This window comes from Panulirus ornatus, chromosome 57 (genome assembly GCF_036320965.1).
Source record: "Panulirus ornatus isolate Po-2019 chromosome 57, ASM3632096v1, whole genome shotgun sequence".
NCBI lineage: Eukaryota > Metazoa > Arthropoda > Malacostraca > Decapoda > Palinuridae > Panulirus > Panulirus ornatus.
Window position 1 is genome coordinate 13,401,327 of NC_092280.1, and position 23,417 is coordinate 13,424,743.

At 41.8% G+C, this 23,417-nt stretch overlaps 1 protein-coding gene across 1 annotated transcript in view; it reads left to right on the forward strand.

The window, feature by feature from the left end:
• The window catches only part of LOC139766182 (piwi-like protein Ago3), a 471,290-nt gene that overhangs the window by 281,889 nt on the left and 165,984 nt on the right, over positions 1 to 23,417 (forward strand). The window contains exons 10-11 of the mRNA XM_071694451.1: positions 15,027 to 15,131; positions 16,541 to 16,553. Coding sequence (XP_071550552.1) covers positions 15,027 to 15,131; positions 16,541 to 16,553 — 118 coding nt within the window. The remainder of the gene's footprint in view (positions 1 to 15,026; positions 15,132 to 16,540; positions 16,554 to 23,417) is intronic.

A 23,417-nucleotide genomic window follows, 5' to 3' on the forward strand; every position in this document is an offset into this window, starting at 1 on the left:
TTTAATGATACTTTCTCACCCCAACTCTCATTTGCCCTCTTTTTCACCTCTTGCACTTTTCTCTAGACCTTTTGCCACTTTCTTTTATCCATCTCCCATTCACTTGCACTACTTCCCTGCATAAATCATCCAAATGCCTCTCTCTTCTCTTTCATTAACAATCTTACTTCTTCATCCCACCACTCACAACCCTTTCTAATCTGCCCACCTCCCACATTTCTCATGCCACAGACATCTTTTGTGCAAGCCATCACTGCTTCCCTAAATATATCACATTCCTACCCCACTCCCCTTATGTCATTTGCTTTCACCTTTAGCTATTCTATTCTACACTCAATCTTTCCTCACACAAGTCTCCTTCCCAAGCTCGCTTACTCTCACCACTCTCTTCTCCCCAACATTCTCTCTTCTTTTATGAAAACCTCTACAAATCTTTACGTTTGCCTCCACAAGATAGTGATCAGACATCTCTCCAGCTGCCCCTCTCAGCACATTAACATCCCAAAGTCTCTCTTTCACACGCCTATCAATAACAAGTAATCCAGTAACGACCTTTGGCCATCTCTCCTACTCACATACGTATACTCATGTATATCTCTCTTTATAATCCAGGTATTCCCAATCACCAGTTCTTTTTCAGCACAGAAATCCACAAGCTCTTCACCATTTCAATTTACAGCACTGAACACACTATGTACACTACTTATACCCCCAAATACATCCCATTCCTCACCCACTCCCCTCATGTCATTTGTCACACCTCTTGCCATTCTACACTCAATTTCTCCTGGTACTTCCTGACACAAGTCTCATTTCCAAGCTCACTTACTCTCACCACTCTCTTCTCCCCAACATTTTCTCTTCTTTTCTGGAAACTTCTACAAATCTTCACCTTCGCCTCGAGACGTCCCTCCAGCTGACCCTCTCAGCACATTGACATCCTGAAGCCTCTCCTTTATACACCTATCAATTAACACATAATCCAGTAATGCCCTTTGACCACATATTTATACTTATTTATTTTTTTTTTTCAAACTATTCGCCATTTCCCGCGTTAGCGAGGTAGCGTTAAGAACAGAGGACTGGGCCTTTGAGGGAATATCCTCACCTGGCCCCTTTCTCTGTTCCTTCTTTTGGAAAATTGAAAAAAAAAAACGAGAGGGGAGGATTTCCAGCCCCCCGCTCCCTCCCCTTTTAGTCGCCTTCTACGACACGCAGGGAATACGTGGGAAGTATTCTTTCTCCCCATCCCCATCTCTCTTTTTAAGCCAGGTATTCCCAATCACCAGCCCATTTTCAGCACACAAATCCACAAGCTTTTCACCATTTCCATTTACAACACTGCACACCCCATATACACCAATTATACCATCAACTGCCACATTACTCTCCTCCACATTTAAATCTTCCATCACTATAGCCTAGTCTCGTGCATCAAAGCTTTTAGCACAGTCACTCAGCTACTCCCAAAACACTTGCCTCTCATGATCTTTCTTCTCGTGACCAGGTGCATAAGTACCGATAATCACCCATCTCTCTCCATCCACTTCCAGTTTTACCCAAATCAATCTAGAATTTACTTTCTTACACTCTTATCACATACTCCCTTAACTCCTGCTTCAGGAATAGTGTTACTTTTTCCTTAGCTCTTGTCCTCTCACCAATCCCTGGCTTTACTCCCTAGACATTCCCAAATCACTCTTCCCCTTTACCCTTGAGCTTCATTTCACTCAGAACCAAAACATCCAGGTTTCTTTCCTCAAACACACTATCTCTTTTTTCTCATATTGGTTACATCCACACACATGCAGACACCCCAATCTGAGCCTTTGAGGAGGATGAGCACTCCCCACTTGACTCCTTCTCTCCTTCTGTTTCCCTTTTTAGAAATTTAAATACATGGAGGATGGGGGTTTCCTTCCCCTCACTCCCTCCCCCCTTTAGTCGCCTTATAAGACATGTGGGGAATACTTTGGAAGTATTCTTTCATCCCATCCCCAGGGATATAAGAATGAAAAGGTCTTGAGGTATAAGAATGAAAAGGAAATGCTTAATGGACAGGTAGGATTAGAAGTGCTGTAGAAGAGAAGAAAACGGCATATGGTAGTTTGCTTGAAACAAATTTATTTCTGGAAGCTCGGCTAAGGAGGAGGGAGCAATATAAGATGTGTAAGCAGAATTTTAAGGGCCTAATAGAGGAAAGCAGAGTAGATGAAGATTTTAGAAGGTTGTGAGAAAATTTTTAAGGAAAATAAGAAATTGTTTTGGTAGGAGGTGGAAAAGGAAAAAAGTGTACTTTTTTGAACTTGTTATTCAGTTTAGATGGAAGTGCTTTGAATATAGGGATGTAAATTGTTCAGAGGAAGATTAACTGTTATTTTGGTGTTGGGTACAAGGTCATGAGATATAAGAATGAAAAGGAAATGCTTTGTGGACAGGTAAGATTAGAAGTGCTGTAGAAGAGAAGAAAAAGGCATATATAGTAGTTTGCTTGAAAGTATTGTATTTTTGGAAGCTCAGCAAAGGAGGAGGGAACAATATAAGATGATTAAGTGGAATGTTAAGGCCCTGATAGAGGAAAGCAAAGAATGAAGATGAAGATTTTGAAGGAAGTTGAGAGAAACCTTTTAAGGAAAATAAGAAATTAGATGTTCTGGAAGGAGGTAAATAAAGTGCATAAGACAAGGGAGCAAATGGGAACTTCAGTGAAGGGCGCAAATGGGGAGGTGATAACAAGTAGTGGTGATGTGAGAAGGAGATGGAGTGAGTATTTTGAAGGTTTGTTGAATGTGTTTAATGATAGAGTGGCAGATATAGGGTGTTTTGGTCGAGGTGGTGTGCAAAGTGAGAGGGTTAGGGAAAATGATTTGGTAAATAGAGAAGAGGTAGTAAAAGCTTTGCGGAAGATGAAAGCCGGCAAGGCAGCAGGTTTGGATGGTATTGCAGTGGAATTTATTAAAAAAGGGGGTGACTGTATTATTGACTGGTTGGTAAGGTTATTTAATGTATGTATGACTCATGGTGAGGTGCCTGAGGATTGGCGGAATGCGTGCATAGTGCCATTGTACAAAGGCAAAGGGGATAAGAGTGAGTGCTCAAATTACAGAGGTATAAGTTTGTTGAGTATTCCTGGTAAATAATATGGGGGGGGGTATTGATTGAGAGGGTGAAGGCATGTACAGAGCATCAGATTGGGGAAGAGCAGTGTGGTTTCAGAAGTGGTAGAGGATGTGTGGATCAGGTGTTTGCTTTGAAGAATGTATGTGAGAAATAATTAGAAAAGCAAATGGATTTGTATGTAGCATTTATGGATCTGGAGGCTTATGATAGAATTGATAGAGATGCTTTGTGGAAGGTATTAAGAATATATGGTGTGGGAGGCAAGTTGTTAGAAGCAGTGAAAAGTTTTTATCGAGGATGTAAGGCATGTGTACGTGTAGGAAGAGAGAAAAGTGATTGGTTCTCAGTGAATGTAGGTTTGCGGCAGGGGTGTGTGATGTCTCCATGGTTGTTTAATTTGTTTATGGATGGGGTTGTTAGGAAGGTAAATGCAAGAGTTTTGGAAAGAGGGGCAAGTATGAATTCTGTTGGGGATGAGAGAGCTTGGGAAGTGAGTCAGTTGTTGTTCGCTGATGATACAGCGCTGGTGGCTGATTCATGTGAGAAACTGCAGAAGCTGGTGACTGAGTTACATGTCCACTCTTATATCCACCTCTTTCCTTTTTCACCTCCTACCAAAACAATTTCTTTTTTTTTTTTTTTTTTTTGCTTTGTCGCTGTCTCCCGCGTTTGCGAGTTAGCGCAAGGAAACAGACGAAAGAAATGGCCCAACCCACCCCCATACACATGTATATACATACACATCCACACACGCAAATATACATACCTACACAGCTGTCCATGGTTTGCCCCAGACACTTCACATGCCCTGATTCAATCCACTGACAGCACATCAACCCCGGTTCCAGCACATCCACCCTCCTGCGCACAACTCTATCCATAGCCCACGCCTCGCAACCATACAACATTGTTGGAACCACTATTCCTTCAAACATACCCATTTTTGCTTTCTGAGATAATGTTCTCGACTTCCACACATTCTTCAAGGCTCCCAGGATTTTCGCCCCCTCCCCCACCCTATGATTCACTTCCGCTTCCATGGTTCCATCCGCTGCCAGATATATATATATATATATATATATATATATATATATATCTTTTCTTTTAAACTATTCGCCATTTCCCGCATTAGCGAGGTAGCGTTAAGAACAGAGGACTGGGCCTTTGTGGAATATCCTCACCTAGCCCCCCTCTGTTCCTTCTTTTGGAAAAATTGAAAAAAAAAAAAAAAAAAAACGAGAGGGGAGGATTTCCAGCCTCCCGCTCCCTCCCCTTTTAGTCGCCTTTTACGACACGCAGGGAATACGTGGGAAGTATTCTTAATCCCCTATCCCCAGGGATAGATATATATATATATATATATATATGAGAGAGCTTGGGAAGTGAGTCAGTTGTTGTTCGCTGATGATACAGTGCTGGTGGCTGATTCATGTGAGAAACTGCAGAAGCTGGTGACTGAGTTTGGTAAAGTGTGTGGAAGAAGAAAGTTAAGAGTAAATGTGAATAAGAGCAAGGTTATTAGGTACAGTAGGGTTGAGGGTCAAGTCAATTGGGAGGTGAGTTTGAATGGAGAAAAACTGGAGGAAGTGAAGTGTTTTAGATATCTGGGAGTGGATCTGGCAGCGGATGGAACCATGGAAGCGGAAGTGGATCATAGGGTGGGGGAGGGGGCGAAAATTCTGTTGGCCTTGAAGAATGTGGGGAAGTCGAGAACATTATCTTGGAAAGCAAAAATGGGTATGTTTGAAGGAATAGTGGTTCCAACAATGTTGTATGGTTGCGAGGCGTGGGCTATGGATAGAGTTGTGCGCATGAGGATGGATGTGCTGGAAATATATATATATATATATATATATATATATATATATATATATATATATATATATATATATATATATATATTTATATATATAGGTATATTGTCATAAGTTTTGTATGTCCAACATAATCATGCAATAATTAATTTTTGTCATTTCTCTATAGTGATGAAAATTACATGGTTTATGAAATGATATAAGCACATATTAAAAAAAATTGATCTTCATTTTACATTTTATGTTAGTAATAGCTCAGCCACCAAACATGCCATTACTGACTTCCTCACAGATCCTGGTTCTAACCAACCCAGTCCCACTTCCACTTCCCTTCCCTCCCCTATACTGTTCCAGTACCAAACAGGCATAGTGCAAGGTTGCAAGTGGAAGCAAACATGTCTATGGATCTTGTTGGTTGACAGTTGCTAGTTATCTGGCAGGGAGAGAATTCTATTAAGATTCATGAACTCTATAATTATTTTGTATAAAACTAAATAAAATACTTTAAAAAGGACAGATATAGGCTCTTTTTTTCTCAAAATGAATAGGACAACCAGATCTAAAAAAAAAGAAAAAAAGATTGTCCTTAAAAGGACAGACCTAGCAACCCTGTCACACACTGGATTCAGCTATATTGGCAAAGTCGATAACGCAGTTGTTTCATTGTCAACTTGACAGCATTCAGTTCTCCAACTTCTCTCTTAAAGTCTGGTCTCTACAAATTAACTTACAATTGTTCAAGACTACAATGGACCATTGTCCATGGAACACCAAGACAAAGTTCTCAACATTTAGATCGCCTCTGTCTTGGGCACTAAGTCTCAGCCCGACTCTCTGTCTGTAGCAGAGACTTCTCAGCCATCTGACTGTCAGGTCTCCACCAGCCAGAACCAGGAGTCTTTCCAAAACCCCTTGCCTCACCTGGAGCACTACTTCAAGCTCAGCCATCATAACGCGGACAACAACAAGGTATATTGAGTGCCAGAAATGCCACCCAACCAAGAAAACTGTTAGAGGCCATGTCACCAGCTTTAATGATTTAAAGTCCCATGTCAAGAGGACCCACCCATCCTTAGCAATCCAGCTTGAAGAGGAGATCAAGACTGGCTCTGGCCATAGCAAGTGCCGCCACCACCACTCCTCCATCAGCAGCAGCGTGCACATCTGTGGTGCCGCCAACCCCAAGCTGCCCACCAAGAAGATCCAGCAGCCCACCGTGAGTGAGGCCCTGCGCTCAGCCAGCACTGGCACTGCCATACACTAGTCCACTGTTGATGAAAAGATAGTTCATCTTTTCATCAGCAACATTCTCCCACTCCATGTGATTTAGTCTGAGGTGTTTGTTGACCGGATCAGTACCTTTAACTCAACAAAGTTCAGCATGTCCTGCTGCACTTGGGCAGGTGCATTAATGACAAACAACAAGCAGTTGAGGAGGCCCTTATCATCACTTTTGATAGGCTGATGTACTTGGCAACCACTGCCGACTGTTGAACTGCTCACAATAGGTAATTATCATTTATTTATATATGAATATTTATTGTATTAGTAAGTACATATAATGTAGTTAGTAGAATAAATGATTATGCATATATAGTGAATATTACTATGTTCTGTTCTAAATATCGGTGTAAATTGAACCAGTTTAATTTCAAAATATTTGGAATAAAACTTGGTTATCACTTAACCATTAATCAGTACTAATCACAATTCGATAATGTAGTCCATTAATGTTTCATTTTATGATAATTTGCATATATGATACTTAACTTTCATTTTAAAATGTTTGAAATAAAACTTGATCATCACTGTATTATTCAATAATCACTTAATCAGCATTATGCTGTGTGTTAATCAATTATCACTTAATATTTGTTTTAGATCTTTACTCGGCATCACAGCTCACTGGATTGACCCAGTCACCAGGGCCAGGAAGCATGCTGTTGTCCCCTGTACCCATCTAACTGGTTGCCACACTTATGATGTCTTAATGAAGGCCATGGTTTATGAGCACTTCAACATTCAAGACAAAATAGTCAGAACAAGCACAGACAACGGGTCAAATGTTATGCAGGCTTTCACCTATTATGGTGGTCAGGTGGACCTGTTGCTTTACCTCACTGTTAGCAGACTGCCTGAGAGTGACTCATAATGAGAATGACACAGCTGAGGGTGATGATGCCATCAACATGGTAACCCTTGGCAAACTCCTTAGTGAGGAACATGAGCACTCCAGTCTACCAGTGTACATGAGGCGTGAGGCTCACACCTTCAGTCTGGTGGCTTCTGTGGACTTGGACAAGGGCCTCTTCAAGCAGATGGGCTATGCCGTTGCTGCCTTCAGGGCCTGCAGCAAGGAGGCCTATGGCAAGACTCAGGCACTCTTCAATACCCAGGGAAGGGGCTCTCAGATTAGCGACGCCATCGAGAGGCGCTGAGCAGGAGGCTGGTGATCCCTGGCAAGACAAGTTGGAATGCCTTGTACAACTTAATTGTTGTCCTCCACAACATCCTGACCACCAAGGAGGCTAAGCTCAATAGGTTCTTTAAATGTATGGGGAACCTCTCAGCTTTCAATGACCAGGAGATGGCCTTCCTGAAGGAGTGGGCCAGAGTCATGTTCCATGTGGCTATCACCCACGACAACATCCAAGGGGAGAACACCTATCATGGAACCCTCCTTCCCACAGTGGCTATCACCCTCATGAAGCTTGGAAACAAGCCACTGGTCGATGCCCTGGTTGTAGCCATCACCACTCAGTTCAACCTCTACCTCAATGACAGACTGCCAGTATGCAGCTGCCTTCCACCCAAAGTTCTAGCTCCACTGGCTGCACATGTTCAACAGCAACCAGACAATCTCTGTCAAAGTCACCATGGAGGGTGAGATCTAGAGAGCACTGTGGGACCGGAACAGCAACAGCCTCACCTGCTCCAGCTCCAGCAGCATGCGGCCACTGCTCTGCATGCCTGACAACCTCTTCGCTGGGTGGATGGCCACTTGCTCAAGTACCAGTGTCAAGCATAAGGCCAAGAAACTTAACGGCACCTGACTGGACACTGGTGGAAGGTGGGCATGGCTGACTCTTGACTTCATGGGAGAGGAGATCTTCACTAAACTCTTATTGAAGTACAGCACATTCATTCTGTCCTCTCCTGCAGTGGAACAGCTTTTCTCTCTCGGCAAGGACATCCTGAGGCCCAAGAGGTTAAGACTGTCAGTTAGGCCTAATTTTGAGAAGTTGATCTTCCTGAAGGGCAACCAGTACAGTGTGAGTGTGTGACTCATGGACTCTAAAAAGACTTAGTCATAATGTGATTATTATATCATCTTAAGTTGTCAGTAAGTAGGAAATACTTCTTTTTTACATTTTGAGCTGACTAATTGCTAATTCTGGGTTGGTATATAAATATTGTACTGTATGGTATACTTAATAGTTTAATAAATTTACTTAGGCTTCAAACTTACCTTTGAGTTCCTGTTGTAATGATTATTATTATTTCTATTTTTATTATACTTGATCACCGTTTACTGCATCACTGAGGTAGCGCCGTGAAACAAACAAAGAAAGACCCATCTACTCATTGTTATTATTATTATTATTATTATTATTATTATTTCCAGCACATCCATCCTCCTGCGCACAACTCTATCCATAGCCTACACCACGCAACCATACAACATTGTTGGAACCACTATTCCTTCAAACATACCCATTTTTGCTTTCCGAGATAATGTTCTCGACTTCCGCACATTCTTCAAGGCTCCCAGGATTTTCGCCCCCTCCCCCACCCTATGATCCATTTCCGCTTCCATGGTTCCATCCGCTGCCAGATCCACTCCCAGATATCTAAAACACTTCACTTCCTGCAGTTGATCTCCATTCAAACTTACCTCCCGATTGACTAGTCCCTCAACCCTACTTTACCTAATAACCTTGCTCTTATTTACATTTACTCTCAGCTTTTGTCTTTCACACACTTTACCAAACTCAGTCACCAGCTTCTCCAGTTTCTCTCCCGAATCAGCCACCAGCGCTGTATCATCAGCAAACAACAACTGACTCACTTCCCAAGCTCTCTCACCCACAACAGACTGCATGCTTGCCCCTCTTTCCAAAACTCTTGCATTCACCTCCTTAACAACCCCATCCATAAACAAATTAAACAACCATGGAGACATCACACACCCCTGCCACAAACCAACATTCACTGAGAACCAATCACATTCCTCTCTTCCTACACATACACATGTGTTATGTCCTCGATAAAACTTTTCACTGCTTCTAACAACTTACCTCCCACACCATATATTCTTAATACCTTCCACAGAGCATCTCTATCAACTCTATCATATGCCTTCTCCAGATCCATAAATGCTACATACAAATCCATTTGCTTTTCTGAGTATTTCTCACATACATTTTTCAAAGCAAACACCTGATCCACACATCCTCTACCACATCTGAAACCACACTGCTCTTCCCCAGTCTGATGCTCTTTACATGCCTTCACCCTCTCAATCACTACCCTCCCATATAATTCCTCAGGAATACTCAGAAAACTTATATCTCTGTAATATATCTGTTATCTCTGTAATTATATCTCTTATCCCCTTTGCCTTTGTACAGTGGCACTATGCAAGCATTCCACCAGTCCTCAGGCACCTCACATGAGTCATACATACATTAGATAACCTTACCAACCAGTCAACAATACAGTCACCCCCTTTTTTAATAAATTCCACTGCAATACCATCCAAACCCGCTGCCTTGCCGGCTTTCATCTTCCTCAAAGCTTTTACTACCTCTTGTCTGTTTACCAAATCATTCTCCCTAACCCTTTCACTTTGCACACCACCTCAACCAAAACACCCTATATCTGCTGCTCTATCATCAAACACATTCAACAAACCTTCAAAATACTCACTCCATCTACTCCATCTCCTCACCTCACCACTACTTGTTATCACCTCCCCATTAGCCCTCTTCACTGATGTTCCCATTTGTTCCCTTGTCTTACGCACTTTATTTACCTCCTTCCATCTACTCATATACACACATATATACATACATGCCCATACACGTATATATACATAAATAAACATATCACCTTATACAATATACATACGTATACATACACACACAGCCATATTCATATATATACATGTACATATTCATATTCCCTTGTGCCAGGAAAGTAGACAAAGAATGCTACATTCGTTCTCACAACTCCCTATCCACATCCAGGCCTTACAGACCTATCCATGGTTTAACCCAGATGTTTCACATGCCCTGGTTCAGGCCATTGACAGCAAGTCGACCCTGGTATACCATATCATTCCAATTTGCTCAATTCCTTGCATGCCTCTTACCCTCCTGCATGTTCAGATGCCAATGGCTCAAAATCTTTTTCACTCCATCCTTCCACCTCCAGTTTGGTCTCCTGCTTCTCCTTGTTCCCTCCACTTCTGACACATATATCCCCTTTGTCAACCATTCCTCTCTCCATACATCCAAACCATTTCAGCACACTCTCTTCTGCTCACTCAACCACACTCTGTATTACCACATAACTCTCTTACCCTTTCATATCTTATTCGATCAGACCACCTCACACCTCATATTGTCCTCAGACATTTCATTTCCAAAACATCCACCCTCCTCTTTACAACCATATCTATAGCCTATGCCTCACAACCATAAGATTTCTTTCGAATTACTATTTCTTCGAACATACCCAGTTTTGCTCTCCTACATAATGTTCTCTCTGTTTACACATTCTTCATCGCACCCAGAACCTTCACAACCTCTTGTCTTATATACGTTATTTACCCCTCCCAAAACATCTTTTTATTTTCCCTAAAGTTTAATGATACTCTCTCACCCCAACTTTCATTTGCCTTTTTTCTTTTTTTTTTTTTTTTTTTTTTTTTTTTACTCATGCACTTTCCTCTTGATCTCCTGCCACTTTCTCTTACACATTTCCCAGTCATATTCATTCCTTCCTTACATGTATTGTCCAAACGCCTCTCTTTTCTCTTTCACTAACAATTTTACTTCTTCATTCCACCACTCACTACCCTTTCTAATCTGCCCACCTCCCACCTTTCTCTTGCCACATGCATCTCGTGCACATGCCATCACTGCTTCCGCAGATGCATCCCATTCCTCATTCACTCCCCTCATGCCATTTGCTGTCACCTTTTGCCCTTCTGCACTCAATGTCTCCTGGTACTACCTCTCCAAACTCACTTACTCTCACCACTCTCTTTAATATTCTTACTTATTTTTTGAAAACCTCTACAAATCTTCACATTTGCCTCCACAAGATAATGATCAGACATCCCACCAGCTGCCCCTATCAGCACACCAACACCCAAAAGTCTCTCTCTTACATACCAATCAATGAACAAAATCTATTAATTCCCTTTGACCATCTCTCCTACTCACATATGTATACTTGTGTATGTCTCTCTTTTTAAACCAGGTATTCCCAGTCACCAGTCTTTTTCAGCACACAAAATTACAGGCTCTCCACCAATACCACTCACTACACTGAGTGCCCCATGTGCATCTATTATACCCGCAGCTGTCACATTACTCACCTTCGCATTCAAGTCACCCATCACTGATATCCGGTCTCGTGCACCAAAGCTGCTGACACTCAATCAGCTGCTCCCAGAACACTTGCCTCTCAAGAGCTTTCTTCTCATGACCAGGTGCATAAGCACCAATAATCACCCATCTCTACCCATCCACTTTCAGTTTTACCACTATCAGTCTAGAATTCATTTCCTTATACTCTATCACAAACTCCCACAAATCTTGCTTTAGGAGTAATGCTTTTCCCTCCTTAGCTCTTGTCCTCTCACCAACCCCAGTAATAGTTATCTGGTAAATTAGAATTAAGTTCATGGTATTTTTTTTGGTTACAAGGGTTTCAGAACTTTAGTTTCTAATGAAAATTAAAAAATTATCAATCAAAAAGGTACAAAACCTGTAGAAAAATCATACTTATTCTTGGATTCAGCATTTTCCATGGGTTTTAAAGCTTTTTTCCTTGTTTTTAAACATTTCTATTAAACACAATATCATTATCCAGTTATCGTTAACTTCTGATAACCAGATATAATTATTGGATTATCAATATCGGATTTAAAAATTGGTATTATCGGATATCATTATCGAAGTTAACTTTTTAGTTATTGGCGCCTAGCAATGTTTATGGGATGTGTTAAGGGTATATTGGGACGGTTACACTGTTGACTGGTATGAAAGCCTCATATAGAGGAGTTAATGCATATGTGAAGGGAGATAGAGTTGTTACAGGTTTGCTATATATGGATATGAGGTAGGGCTTTGCGATGTCACCTTGGTGAAAGGGCATTATCTAGATTAAGTAGTAATTGATAGTGTGTGAAATAGAGACTTTTGGATGTAAATGTGGTGAGAGGGGCAGCTGGTAGGATGTCTGATCACTTTATTATGGAGCAAAGGTGAAGATTTTTTGAGGTTTTCAAAAAAGAGAGAATATAGGGGGGGAAGAGAGTGAGTGAGTTTGGAAAGGAGACTTATGTGAAGAAATATTTGGAGAGATTGAGTGTAGAAATGCAAAAGTTTGACACAAATGAAGTGAGGGGAGTGGGTGAGGAATGGGAGGTATTTAGAGAAGCAGTGATGGCATGTGCAAGAGATGCAGGTGGCATGAGAAAGGTGAGAGGTGGGCAGATTAGAAAGGGTAATGGGTGCTGTTGAAAGAGATGAGAGAGGCATTTGGAAAGTTCGTACAAGGAAGAAGTGCAAATGACTGAGAGATGTTTAAGAGAAAGCAGCAGGTCAAGAGAAAGGTACAAGGGTTGAAAAAGAGGGCAAATGAGAGTTTGGGGTTACAGGGCATCATTAAACTCTAGGAAGAATAAAAAGATGTTTTGGAAGGAGGTAAATAATGTGCAGAAGACAAGAGAACAAATGTGAACATCGGTGAATGAGGCAAGGGGGGAAGTGATAACAGTTAGTGATGGAGTGGGTATTTCCAAGGACTGTTGCATGTGTTTGATGATAGAGTGACAGATGTAAGATGTTTTGGTTGCAGTGGTGTGAGAAGTGAGAGAGTCAGGGAGGGTAGTTTGGCATAGAGAGAAGAGGTGGTGAAAGCCTCGTGGAAGATTTATTCCAGCAAGGCGGTGGGAGGGAATGGTATTGTACCTGAATTTATTGAGAAAGGGGGTGACTGTGTTGACTGGTTGGTCAGGATATTCAGTGTATGTAAGGATCATGGTGAAGTATCAAAGGATTGGTGGAATGCATGCATAGTGCCATTGTACGAAGGCAAAGGGGATAAGGGTGAGTGTTTAGACGACAGAGGCATAAGTTTGTTGAATGAACCTGGAAAATTGTATGGGAGGATATTGATTTAGAGGGTGAAGGTATGTACAGAACATCAGATTGGGGAGGAACATTGTAGTTTCAGAAGTGGTTGAGGATGTATGGATCAGATGTTTGCTTTGAAGAATGTGTGTGAGAAATACTTAGAAAAACACATGATTTATGTGTGGCATGTATGAGTCTGGGAAAGGTATATGATAGAGTTGACAGAGATGCTTTGTGGAAGGTATTAGGAATATATGGTATGAGAGTTAAGCACTAGAAGTAATAAGTTTTTATCAAGGGTGTAAGGCATGTGTATGAGGAGGAAGAGAAGAGAGCGAATGGTTCCCAGTGAAAGTCAGTCTGTGGCAGAGATATTTGATGTCACCATGGTTGTTTAATTTATTAATGGATGAGGTGCAAGTATGCAGTCTGTTGTGGATGAGAGGACCTGGGGACTGAGTAAGTTGTTCGCTGATGATACAGCACTGGTGGCTGATTCGACTGAGAAACTGTAGAAGTTTTTGACTGAGTTTGGAAAAGTGTGTGAAAGGAGAAAGTTGATAGTTAAAGTGAATAAGAGCAAGGTTATTAAATTCAGCAGGGTTGAGGGACAAGTTAGTTGGGATGTAAGTTTGAATGGAGAAAAATTGGAGGAAGTGAAGTGTTTTTGATATCTGGGAGTGGACTTGGCAGTGAATGATCCATGGAAGCAGAAGTGAGTCATAGGGTTGGAGGGTGAGGGGGCAAAGGTTCTGGGAATGATGAATAATATGTGGAAAGAGAGAACGTCAGCTCGAAGAGCAAAAGCCAGTATGTATGAATGTACAGTAGTTCCAACAATGTTATGTGCTTGTAAGGCATGGGCTATAGATAGGATTGTGCGGAGGAGGGTGGATGTGTTAGAAGGAAATTTTTAAGGATAATATGTGGTTTGAGGTGGTTTTATCATGTAAGTAATGAGAGGATATGAGAGATGTGCGGTAATCAAAAGAGTGTGGTTGAGAGAGCAGAAGAGTGTGTGTTGAAATTATTTGGACATATGGAGAAAATGAGTGAGGAAAGGTTGATAAAGGATATAAATGTTTCAGAGTTGGAGGGAACAAGGAGAAACATGAGACCAAATTGGAGATGGAAGGATGGAGTGAAAAAGATTTTGAGCAAATAGGGCCTGAACACGCAGAAGGGTGAAGGGCATGCATGGAAGAGTGCACTGGAACAATGTGGTATACTGGAGTTGACTGAACCAGGACATGTGAAACATCCAGGGTAAACCATTGAAAGGTCTGTGGTGCCTAGATGTGGATAGGGAGCCTTGGTTTTGGTGCATTACACATGACAGCCAGAGAATGAATGTGAGCAAGTATGAATATGTACATGTATATGTGTATGTATTTGTCCATGTATGTGCATGTATGTTTATATGTGTGTATACAAGTGGATGGGTGTGTCTTTGTCTGTTTCCTGGCATTACCTTGGCAATGCGGGAAATGGTGATCAGGTATTAAGAGAATGTATGGAGTGATAAGAGAGATGAAATAAAACTAGGGAAAACATTCATGGAGATGAATTGCGGGGATGGTTAGTGGTGGCTAATGAAAAGCATGATAGATAGATAGATAGGTTGAATGAAGGTCTTTATAATAGCATGTTTAGTGATAAATGATAGACATATGAATTCTTATACCCTGTGTGACAGATGCTTATCAAATGGCTTTTTCAGGTGAAATATGTGGATTATTATTATAATGTGTATGGCATCAAGATTAAGGATCCCCAGCAGCCACTGCTGGTGCATCGTGTCAAGAAGAAGGAGCTGAGGGATCAGGTAAGACACTTAGTCTTTTGTCTCTGTTTTTCATAGGACACCCTGCTTAAGATATGGGAACAGACCCCAAAAATATACTTATGTTGCAATGGATGCTAAAGGATATCATAGTGGGCTATTGCTGACTTCATGGTTAATCCCCTCCTCAGATATATTTGTAAAGTATGTTCTATAACAAAATGCCACTCATTCATAGGTTATAAGTTTAGAAGGGACCAGCATGAAACATTTGACATTGACAAATGTGCCTGCAGTTGTAAAGATATTTGTGATTTTAAGGTGATGTAATATTTTTGTAAGATATTCATGTTTTTAGGTTAATTGTGTTTTCTCCAACAAAGCTGTTTGTTCTTGTTCGTTTTGACAGTATAGTCACATTAGCTAAACATTTCTTGTACTTTAATGAATTCCATGAAAGAATGTGGATGATTAGTGGTTATGATATTTTCACAAGAATCTACACTTTCCATCCTTAGAAGTGGAAATGGCTGGTAGGAATTACCTGTATTTAGGGTCTTGCACTCACAGGTTCACATTTCTTAAACTTTATGTAGTGTCATTCATGCCATACAGCATTTTAATGCTGTCTATATGTTTAATGCCTCCAAGACCCAGTTTCTACTCATCTCTGTATCAAAAACTTCTCACAACTCTTGTCTCTCCATTGCGGGTTCTGTATTTTCACCTCTTGATTCAGTGAATGTCTTGGTATTACTGTGACATCCACTCTAAGAAAACCTGCCTTAAAGAAACTGGGTGTCCTTTTTTAGATTCAAAACTTCTTTTCTAAACAGTAGCTCCATTTGTACAAAGGATATATAGTACTACGCAATCTGGGGTGATTGTAGCTTTACATCCTTATTTGACAGAGTTAAGGCAAAAGCGGTTCGACTCATAAACTCTCCCAGGCTAACTTCCAAATTTGACCATCTTGCTCTATGCCGCAATGTTGGCCCACTTTCCCTCTAATATAGATATTATTTTGGTTTTTGCTCTTGAGAGCTGGCTGCTTGTGTCCCCCCACCACTAGATAGACCATGCAATACACAGCAGGTTACTGTCATGCAATTATTGTGTGGCTATTGGCAACTCAAGGTTGGGCCATTTTGATAACTGTATCTTTCCCTACATCTCAGAGCTTTGGAACTCTGTACCTTCTCATGTCTTTCCCAATATCTATGATATGGCACATTTTAAAGTACAGGTTTTTCACTTCCTCCTAAATTTGTAAGTACTTTCCTTTGTCCCTTCTTTTTCCCTTTCATAATCCTCTCTATATTTCAATTAAGGTGTCCGTGATATGGACTTCAGTCTATGACTGAAACCATCAACATGAAAAAATTACTGTTTCTCCACTTATCCTGTTCAGTGCTCCACAGGTTGTTATTTGAAACATATTTCCTCCTTAGCAAGGATCACCATGTGAGTCTAGCACACACAATATGAGGCCAGTGTATTTTTATTCTGTGCTAATCAGTAAGTAATGCCATGGTTATTTTTTTGACACCTTCTCCTGGCTGGTCCCATGAGGCCATTCCATCACTTCTAGGCTATTGCCCCTGTGTTCTGTTTACTTTTCTTGATCTACATGAGTGACATCCATGAAGCTATGGACTCGTTCCCAAATATGTTTACAGATGCAGACGTGAGGGAAGTGAAACATGAAAACTGCACCATTGTTCAAAGGGACCTAAACAGACTACAGAATTGGTCTGAGACATATTTATTTATTATAATTGATCGCTGTTTCCTGTATCTGTGAGGTAGCGCAAGGAAACAGATGAAAGAATAGACCAACTCACCCACATACACATGTATATACATACACGTCCACACACGTACATATACATACCTATACATTCCAAAGTATACATATATATACATACACAGACATATACATATATACACATGTACATAATTCATACTTGCTGCCCTTATTCATTCTGTTGCCACCCCGCCACACATGAAATGAGAACCCCCTCCCCCCGCATGTGCATGAGGTAGCGTTAGGAAAAGACAACAAAGGCCACATTCGTTCACATTCAGTCCCTAGCTGTCAGTATAATGCAACTGAAACCACATCTCCCTTTCCACATCCAGGCCCCACAAAACTTTCCATGGTTTACTTCAGACGCTTCACATGCCATGGTTCAACCCATTGACAGCATGTTGACCCTGGTATACCACTTTGTTCCAATCCACTCTATTCCTTGCACCACGCCTTTCACCCTCCTGCATCTCTTACCCTATTATTACTTACTCGATCAAACCACCTCACATCACATATTGTCCTCAAACATCTCATTTCCAGCACATCCACCCTCCTCCGCACAACTCTATCCATAGCCCACGCCTCATAACTATATAACATTGTTGGAGCCACTATTCCCTCAAACATACCCATTTTTGCTTTCCGAGATAATGTTCTCGACCTCCACACATTCTTCAATGCTCCTAGAATTTTCGCCCCCTCCCCCACCCTATGATTCACTTCCACTTCCATGGTTCCATCCACTGCCAAATCCACTCCCAGATATCTAAAACACTTCACTTCCTCCAGTTTTTCTCCATTCAAACTTACCTCCCAATTGACTTGTCCCTCAACCCTACTGTACCTAATAACCTTGCTCTTATTCACATTTACTCTCAGCTTTCCTTTCACACACTTTACCAAACTCAGTCACCAGCTTCTGCAGTTTCTCACATGAATCAGCCACCAGTGCTGTATCATCAGCAAACAACAACAGACTCACTTCCCAAGCTCTCTCATCCACAACAGACTCCGTACTTGCCCCTCTTTCCAAAACTCTTGCATTCACCTCCCTAACAACCCTGTCCATAAACAAATTAACCATGGAGACATCACACACCCCTGCTACAAACGTACATTCATGAGAGGCAAGTGTTTTGGGAGCAGCTGAGTGAGTGTGTTAGTAGTTTGGTGCAGGAGACCGGGTTATAGTGATGGGTCATTTAAATGCAAAGGTGAGTGATGTGGCAGATGAGGGATAATTGGTGTACATGGGGTGTTCAGTGTTGTAAATGGAAATGGTGAAGAGCTTGTAGATTTTTGTGCTGAAAAAGGACTGGTGATTGGGAATACCTGGTTTAAAAAGTGAAATATACATAAGTATACATATGTAAGTAGGAGAGATGGCCAGAGAGCGTTATTGGATTATGTGTTAATTGACAGGCACGCGAAAGAGAGACTTTTGGATGTTAATGTGCTGAGAGGTGCAACTGGAGGGATGTCTGATCATTATCTTGTGGAGGCGAAGGTGAAGATTTGTAGGGGTTTTCAGAAAAGAAGAGAAAATGTTGGGGTGAAGAGAGTGGTGAAAGTAAGTTGGAGGTGGGCAGATTAGAAAGGGTAGTGAGTGGTGGGATGAAGAAGTAAGATTATTAGTGAAAGAGAAGAGAGAGGTATTTGGACGATTTTTGCAGGGAAATAATGCAAATGAGTGGGAGATGTATAAAAGAAAGAGGCAGGAGGTCAAGAGAAAGATGCAAGAGGTGAAAAAGAGGGCAAATGAGAGTTGGGGTGAGAGAGTATCATTAAATGTTATGGAGAATAAAAAGATGTTTTGGAAGGAGGTAAATAAAGTGCGTAAGACAAGGGAACAAATGGGAACTTCAGGGAAGGGGGCTAATGGGGAGGTGATAACAAGTAGTGGTGATGTGAGAAGGAGATGGAGTGAGTATTTTGAAGGTTTGTTGAATATGTTTAATGATAGAGTGACAGATATAGGGTGATTTGATCGAGGTGGTGTGCAAAGTGAGAGGGTTAGGGAAAATGATTTGGTAAACAGAGAAGAGGTAGTAAAAGCTTTGTGGACGATGAAAGCCAACAAGGCAGTGGGTTTTGGATGACATTGCAGTGGAATTTATTAAAAAAGAGGCTGACTGTATTGTTGACTTGTTAGTAAGGTTATTTAATGTGTGTATGACTCATGGTAGTGCCTGAGGATTGGCAGAATGCTTGCATAGTGCCGTTGTACAAAGGCAAAGGAGATAAAGGTGAGTGCTCAAATTACAGAGGTATAAGTTTGTTGAGTATTCCTGGTAAATTATATGGGAGGGTATTGATTGAGAGGGTGAAGGCATGTACAGAGCATCAGATTGGGGAAGAGCAGTGTGGTTTCAGAAGTGGTAGAGGATGTGTGGATCAGGTGTTTGCTTTGAAGAATGTATGTGAGAAATACTTAGAAAAGCAAATGGATTTGTATGTAGCATTTACGGATCTGGAGAAGGTATATGATAGAGTTGATAGAGATGCTCTATGGAAGGTATTAAGAATATATGGTGTGGGAGGCAAGTTGTTAGAAGCAGTGAAAAGTTTTTATCAAGGATGTAAGGCATATGTATGTGTAGGAAGAGAGGAAAGTGATTGGTTCTCAGTGAATGTAGGTTTGCAGCAGGGGTGTATGATGTCTCCATGGTTGTTTAATTTGTATATGGATGAGGTTGTTAGGGAGGTGAATGCAAGAGTTTTGGAAAGGGGGGCAAGTATGCAGTCTGTTGTGGATGAGAGAGCTTGGGAAATGAGTCAGTTGTTGTTCGCTGATGATACAGCACTGGTGGCTGATTCATGTGAGAAACTGCAGAAGCTGGTGACTGAGTTTGGTAAAGTGTGTGAAAGAAGAAAGTTAAGAGTAAATGTGAATAAGAGCAAAGTTATTAGGTACAGTAGGGTTAAGGGTCAAGTCAATTGGGAGGTAAGTTTGAATGGAGAAAAACTGGAGGAAGTAAAGTGTTTTAGATATCTGGGAGTGGATTTGGCAGCGGATGGAACCAAGGAAGCAGAAGTGAGTCATAGGGTGGGGGAGTGGGCAAAAATTCTGGGAGCCTTGAAGAATGTGTGGAAGTCGAGAACATTATCTCGGAAAGCAAAAATGGGTATGTTTGAAGGAATGGTGGTTCCAACAATGTTATATGGTTGCGAGGCGTGGGCTATAGATAGAGTTGTGCAGAGGAGGGTGGATGTGCTGGAAATGAGACATTTGAGGACAGTATATGGTGTGAGGTGGTTTGATCGAGTAAGTATAAATAGGATAAGAGAGATGTGTGGTAATAAAAAGAGTGTGGTTGAGAGAGTAGAAGAGGGTGTTTTGAAATGGTTTGGTCACATGGAGAGAATGAGTGAGGAGAGATTGATAAAGGGGATATATGTGTCAGAGGTGAAGGGAACAAGGAGATGTGGGAGATCAAATTGGAGGTGGAAGGATGGAGTGAAAAAGATTTTGAGTGATCGGGACCTGAACATGCAGGAGGGTGAAAGGGGTGCAAGGAATAGAGTGAATTGGAACGATGTGATATACCGGTGTCGACGTGCTGTCAATCGATTGAACAAGGGCATTTGAAGTGTCTGGGGTAAACTATGGAAAGTTCTGTTGGGCCTGGATGTGGAAAGGGAGCTGTGGTTTCGGTGCATTATTACATGACAGCTGGAGACTGAGTGTGAACGAATGTGGCCTTTATTGTCTTTTCCTAGCGCTACCTCGCACACATGAGGAGGGAGGGGGTTGTTATTTCTTGTGTGGTGGGGTGGCGATGGGAATGAATAAAGGCAGACAGTATGAATTATGTACATGTGTATATATGTATATGTTTGTGTGTGTATATATATGTATACGTTGAGATGTATAGGTGTGTATATTTGCATTTATCCCTGGGGATAGGGGAGAAAGAATACTTCCTACGCATTCTTCACATGTCGTAGAAGGTGACTAAAGGGGACGGGAGCGGGGGGCCAGAAAACCTCCCCTCCTTGTATTTTGACTTTCTAAAAGGGGAAACAGAAGAAGGAGTCACGCGGGGAGTGCACATCCTCCTCGAAGGCTCAGACTGGGGTGTCTAAATGTGTGTGGATGTAACCAAGATGAGAAAAAAGGAGAGATAGGTAGTATGTTTGAGGAAAGGAACCTGGATGTTTTGGCTCTGAGTGAAACGAAGCTCAAGGGTAAAGGGGAAGAGTAGTTTGGGAATGTCTTGGGAGTAAAGTCAGGGGTTAGTGAGAGGACAAGAGCAAGGGAAGGAGTAGCACTATTCCTGAAGCAGGAGTTGTGGGAGTATGGGATAGAGTGTAAGAAAGTAAATTCTAGATTGATATGGATAAAACTGAAAGTTGATGGAGAGAGGTGGGTGATTATTGGTGCATATGCACCTGGGCATGAGAAGAAAGATCATGAGAGGCAAGTGTTTTGGGAGCAGCTGAGTGAATGTGTTAGTGGTTTTGATGCACAAGACCAGGTTATAGTGATGGGTGATTTGAATGCAAAGGTGAGTAATGTGGCAGTTGAGGGAATAATTGGTATACATGGGGTGTTCAGTGTTGTAAATGGAAATGGTGAAGAGCTTGTAGATTTATGTGCTGAAAAAGGACTGGTGATTGGGAATACCTGGTTTAAAAAGTGAGATATACATAAGTATACATATGTAAGTAGGAGAGATGGCCAGAGAGCGTTATTGGATTATGTGTTAATTGACAGGCACGCGAAAGAGAGACTTTTGGATGTTAATGTGCTGAGAGGTGCAACTGGAGGGATGTCTGATCATTATCTTGTGGAGGCGAAGGTGAAGATTTGTAGGGGTTTTCAGAAAAGAAGAGAAAATGTTGGGGTGAAGAGAGTGGTGAAAGTAAGTGAGCTTGGGAAGGAAACTTGTGTGAGGAAGTACCAGGAGAGACTGAGTACAGAATGGAAAAAGGTGAGAACAAAGGACGTAAAGGGAGTGGGGGAGGAATGGGATGTATTTAGTAGGGAAGCAGTGATGGCTTGCTCAAAAGATGCTTTTGGCATGAGAAGCGTGGGAGGTGGGCAGATTAGAAAGGGTAGTGAGTGGTGGGATGAAGAAGTAAGATCACTTTCCTTTCTTCCTACACGTACACATGCCTTACATCCTCGATAAAAACTTTTCACTGCTTCTAACAACTTGCCTCCCACACTATATATTCTTAGTACCTTCCACAGAGCATCTCTATCAACTCTATCATATGCCTTCTCCAGATACATAAATGCTACATACAAATCCATTTGCTTTTCTAAGCATTTCTCACATACATTCTTTAAAGCAAACACCTGATCCACACATCCACATATCTTGGGAAGTGAGTCAGTTGTTGTTCGCTGATGACACAGCGCTGGTGGCTGATTCATGTGTGAAACTGCAGAAGCTGGTGACTGAGTTTGGTAAAGTGTGTGGAAGAAGAAAGTTAAGAGTAAATGTGAATAAGAGCAAGGTTATTAGGTACAGTAGGGTTGAGGGTCAAGTCAATTGGGAGGTGAGTTTGAATGGAGAAAAACTGGAGGAAGTGAAGTGTTTTAGATATCTGGGAGTGGATCTGGCAGCGGATGGAACCATGGAAGCGGAAGTGGATCATAGGGTGGGGGAGGGGGCGAAAATTCTGGGGGCCTTGAAGAATGTGTGGAAGTCGAGAACATTATCTCGGAAAGCAAAAATGGGTATGTTTGAAGGAATAGTGGTTCCAACAATGTTGTATGGTTGCGAGGCGTGGGCTATGGATAGAGTTGTGCGCAGGAGGATGGATGTGCTGGAAATGAGATGTTTGAGGACAATGTGTGGTGTGAGGTGGTTTGATCGAGTGAGTAACGTAAGGGTAAGAGAGATGTGTGGAAATAGAAAGAGCGTGGTTGAGAGAGAAGAAGAGGGTGTTTTGAAGTGGTTTGGGCACATGGAGAGGATGAGTGAGGAAAGATTGACCAAGAGGATATATGTGTCGGAGGTGGAGGGAACGAGGAGAAGTGGGAGACCAAATTGGAGGTGGAAAGATGGAGTGGAAAAGATTTTGAGTGATCGGGTCCTGAACATGCAGGAGGGTGAAAGGCGGGCAAGGAATAGAGTGAATTGGATCGATGTGGTATACCGGGGTCGACGTGCTGTCAGTGGATTGAAATAGGGCATGTGAAGGGTCTGGGGTAAACCATGGAAAGTTCTGTGGGGCCTGGATGTGAAAAGGGAGCTGTGGTTTCGGGCATTATTGCTTGACAGCTGGAGACTGAGTGTGAGCGAATGGGGCCTTTGTTGTCTTTTCCTGGCGCTGCCTCGCGCACATGAGGGGGGAGTGGGATGTTATTCCCTGTGTGGCGAGGTGGCGATGGGAATGAATAAAGGCAGACAGTGTGAATTGTGTGCATGGGTATATATGTATGTGTCTGTGTGTGTATATATGTGTACATTGAGATGTATATGTATGTATATTTGTGTGTGTGGACGTGTATGTATATTCATGTGTATGGGAGTGGGTTGGGCCATTTCTTTCGTCTGTTT